This window comes from Lolium perenne, chromosome 7, assembly GCF_019359855.2.
Source record: "Lolium perenne isolate Kyuss_39 chromosome 7, Kyuss_2.0, whole genome shotgun sequence".
NCBI classification, from domain to species: domain Eukaryota; kingdom Viridiplantae; phylum Streptophyta; class Magnoliopsida; order Poales; family Poaceae; genus Lolium; species Lolium perenne.
In genome coordinates this window covers 68,029,856-68,034,176 of record NC_067250.2, presented here as the reverse complement: position 1 = coordinate 68,034,176, position 4,321 = coordinate 68,029,856, and the positions used below count along the sequence as shown (strand labels likewise).

The 4,321-nt window shown below is 43.0% G+C and overlaps 1 protein-coding gene across 1 annotated transcript; it reads left to right on the top strand.

Moving 5' to 3' along the window:
* The first annotated feature begins 2,180 nt into the window (after positions 1-2,180).
* LOC127317183 (putative ubiquitin-like-specific protease 1B) lies at positions 2,181-3,467 on the top strand. The gene is made up of 5 exons (XM_051347706.2): positions 2,181-2,364; positions 2,451-2,549; positions 2,643-2,777; positions 2,858-2,958; positions 3,062-3,467. Exons 1-5 carry the CDS (start codon positions 2,245-2,247, stop codon positions 3,240-3,242), a joined length of 636 nt encoding a protein of 211 aa, XP_051203666.2. The 5' UTR covers positions 2,181-2,244; the 3' UTR covers positions 3,243-3,467.
* Positions 3,468-4,321: the final 854 nt, after the last annotated feature.

Sequence of the window (4,321 nt, the reverse complement as noted above, 5' to 3'; positions counted from 1 at the left end):
GGGGTCCCCCGGTGGGCATATGCCTCCATTTGAGCTTGGTTAGGTCATAGGTACATTTGGAAACAAGGATCATCACATATGATCTCAAGTTTCTCTCCGGTTCACCTCCGAGGGAGTTCCCCCCTATACATGCAGAATCTGCCTAAGTGTAGGAACCCCCTGTCCGAGAAGCCGGACACACCTGGGGGGTAGCCTTGGATATAGAACCATCTCAAATCACTTTTGTGCATTCCATGTGGACACACACAAGTTTTGGGGCCATTCCCTACATCTGATGCTCGATTTCCGACGAAACCCTAGTTCTGTTGACCGCGCGGTCTACCCCTTTGACTGCATCCCATCGGGAGTCCCCCGGTGGGCATATGCCTCCATTTGAGCTTGGTTAGGTCATAGGTACATTTGGAAACAAGGATCATCACATATGATCTCAAGTTTCTCTCCGGTTCACCTCGGGAGTTCCCCCTATACATGCATAATCGCCTAAGTGTAGGAACCCCCTGTCCGAGAAGCCGGACACACACAGGGGGTAGCCTTGGATATAGAACCATCTCAAATCACTTTTGTGCATTCCATGTGGACACACACAAGTTTTGGGGCCATTCCCTAGATCCGATGCTCGATTTCCAACGAAACCCTAGTTCTGTTGACCGCGCGGTCTACCCCTTTGACTGCATCCCATCGGGGGTCTCCCGGTGGGCATATGCCTCCATTTGAGCTTGGTTAGGTCATAGGTACATTTGGAAACAAGGATCATCCCATATGATCTCAAGTTTCTCTCCGGTTCACCTCCGAGGGAGTTCCCCCCTATACATGCATAATCTGCCTAAGTGTAGGAACCCCCTGTCCGAGAAGCCGGACACACCTGGGGGGTAGCCTTGGATATAGAACCATCTCAAATCACTTTTGTGCATTCCATGTGGACACACACAAGTTTTGGGGCCATTCCCTAGATCCGATGCTCGATTTCCGACGAAACCCTAGTTCTGTTGACCGCGCGGTCTACCCCTTTGACTGCATCCCATCGGGGCTCCCCCGGTGGGCATATGCCTCCATTTGAGCTTGGTTAGGTCATAGGTACATTTGGAAACAAGGATCATCCCATATGATCTCAAGTTTCTCTCCGGTTCACCTCCGAGGGAGTTCCCCCCTATACATGCAGAATCTGCCTAAGTGTAGGAACCCCCTGTCCGAGAAGCCGGACACACCTGGGGGGGTAGCCTTGGATATAGAACCATCTCAAATCACTTTTGTGCATTCCATGTGGACACACACAAGTTTTGGGGCCATTCCCTACATCGGATGCTCGATTTCCGACGAAACCCTAGTTCTGTTGACCGCGCGGTCTACCCCTTTGACTGCATCCCATCGGGGGTCCCCCGGTGGGCATATGCCTCCATTTGAGCTTGGTTAGGTCATAGGTACATGTGGAAACAAGGATCATCACATATGATCTCAAGTTTCTCTCCGGTTCACCTCCGAGAGAGTTCCCCCCTATACATGCAGAATCTGCCTAAGTGTAGGAACCCCCTGTCCGAGAAGCCGGACACACCTGGGGGGGTAGCCTTGGATATAGAACCATCTCAAATCACTTTTGTGCATTCCATGTGGACACACACAAGTTTTGGGGCCATTCCCTAGATCCGATGCTCGATTTCCGACGAAACCCTAGTTCTGTTGTCGACGGCAACGCCCATGCTCTTTTTCATGCGGCCGCAATGGTGCGACTCCGGACGACGCGAGGCCGCAGAAACTACCCAACACGCCGCGTCGTGGCCGCTATATGTAGGAAATCCCATCGATAGTTAGGGTGGAGTTTTGACGTAGGCCGGATGTGCAGTTCCGATCTTGCCGGTTAGTTTAGGGAATATTTGAAGTCGGTTTGGGATACATTGAATGGATTTTTTTCTTCCTTTTCAGATCCGTTGAATAGATCGTTTATACTACGTCTTGGTGCGGATATCTATTCTGTTTATTCCAAGGGATCATGGTTATGCACGTTTTTTTTCCTGACATAGCGATTTTAATCTAAGCCATTGGTTTTGCTTTGCTTAATCTCCACCATCGTTTGTCTTCTACTTTAATTATATAATAGATGTATTGCTTCATTACATGAAACTTTTTGCTTCTAAGCATGTAACTGGCCTTTTTATATTTTTATATATGCTTCTTCGCAGCAAAGCTTTTGTTCAGATTGGACGCTACTTTTGCACATACAGAAGCTTTGTAGCTTCTCTCAAGCCTCGAATGCCACTAGATAGCCAGGTAATGGATATGTGGACTGAGAAGTTCAACCGTGAATCAACATTATTGGCTGGGAAAAGCAACCGAGCGAAGAAAAATTATGCATTCTCGCAGCATATGGTGGTTAGTACTTCCACGACTTAACTTTTCAAACATTGTTCCAGCAACATTCAATCCAGCATCTAACAAGACAGTCATGAATTTTTCAGTCTAAGCTAATTGTCGATCCAGCAACATTCAATCCAAATGAATGCATGAAAGATTTCAAGTCCGAAGTCAGCAAGTCAAAAATGCTAAAAGATGACCTCGTGAGCTTTTTATTTTGTAACTTGTTTTTCCTGTTGCATCTCATTTATGGTAGACTTCAGAAGGTTCAATTTTTTTTCAATGGTGTTCCGTAGCTGTACTTCCCTGTTGTGAAAGACTACAACTGGATTGTGTGTTCTGTCAATCTTGTGCACAAGCAGTACCACATTTTTGATTCATTGCTTAAAGCTGATGGTACCAACAAGTTGCAAGAAGCTGCAAATAATCTGGTTAGTGATACAAATAGTTCATGTAGCATATGTGTATTAAAAATCAATGACTAACTACACTTGCTTTTGTTACTTCATAGTTCACAAACTTCAGGAGGCTTGTCAATGAGTCAGGTCTAGCAAAGATTGATTGGTCCGTTTACAACTTGTCTACACCTGACCATCCACAACAGAAGACAACGTAAGTTTCGTTGTTTTCAGAGCCTTTTTTGCAAAATCCAAATTGTTACCCAAACATACAACTCACACACTAATTGCTTCCATGTTTTATTTTCATGCTACAGGTTTGATTGTGGATTCTTCTGTCTTCTGTTCATGGACCATTTCACAGGGAAGGTGGTGGCAGAGTTTGATGACAAGGTCATTCCAGATTTTCGCAAGTACATAGCATCAAGTCTGATCAACAATAGAGACAACGCAGAGTCGGTTGAAAAGCTTATGGATGCTGAGTTGCAGTCCAAGTAGGAGTTTCTGTAGTTTGATAGTACTAGTCTTTTTGTGGCAGAGTTACTGTAGTTTGATCGTTGTTCTGGAGTCCTTTTGTCGGGCGGATGTAAACTTTGATCTTCGCTGTGTAAATGGATGGATGCTTCATTTAGATTTCTCCGTTTATATGTGCACTACAAAGCATTGTCTTCAACGCATATGTTAATGCAATATGACGAGACAATGCATATTTCGCAATATATATCATGACCTTCTTTATTTTGTGTTTTAATGCAGCAAAGATCTATGTTTTTCCCTATGCTACTCATTTGTGTGCAGCAAAATCTGAGCACTAATAGTTATATACTGCTGCTTCAAAAGCATATCTGACAAGCTACAAATACATTTTTTTGTTGCTTCAAAAGCATATCTGACAAGCTACAAATACATTTTTTTGTTGCTTCAAAAGCATAGCTGATCAGCTACAAATACATTTTTTTGTTGCTTCAAAAGCATATCTGACAAGCTACAAATACATTTTTTTGTTGCTTCAAAAGCATAGCTGATCAGCTACAAATTACAATTTTTGTTGCTTCAAAAGCATACATGATCAGCTACATAAAACATTTTCTGTTGCTTCAAAAGCATGTGTGAGCACTAATTTTTGTTGATTCAAATAGGAGGTCCATGCAATTATGCCAGAAGAATGCAATTATATGCTACTAATCTCCTTTGCTACACTCATGCTAAAACATCGTCTACCAAGAAATACCCAGCATTTGTTTTTGACAAATATCATGCTGCAAACACACTTTCTATGTGCGTCATACCACCAGAATTACTGCTTCTAATACATTTACCTAATGCTTCAACCAAAGTAAAGGGTCTGGTACACTTATCCTTCAAAGCATATGTATGAATTCTTTACATGGTACCACAGGTTGCTCCAAAATAGATATTTCATACTGAACAGCAAACAAATCTGATGTGCATTGCAGTTTTTGTGTAAACCTATAGATGTGTTTCTTACAATAATTTTTCAAGTATGTACTAATAATATCAACCTGACTACATTTCGGTAGTTAACATTATCGCAGCATCTATAACCTCAACTCAAC

Bases quoted from the DNA above. Each gene is read 5' to 3' on its own strand.
- LOC127317183 (XM_051347706.2), top strand. From the start codon at position 2,245: ATGCCACTAGATAGCCAGGTAATGGATATGTGGACTGAGAAGTTCAAC. The intron at 2,550-2,642 runs GTGAGCTTTTTA...GGTGTTCCGTAG, and splicing joins AAATGCTAAAAGATGACCTC to CTGTACTTCCCTGTTGTGAA. The intron at 2,778-2,857 runs GTTAGTGATACA...GTTACTTCATAG, and splicing joins AAGAAGCTGCAAATAATCTG to TTCACAAACTTCAGGAGGCT.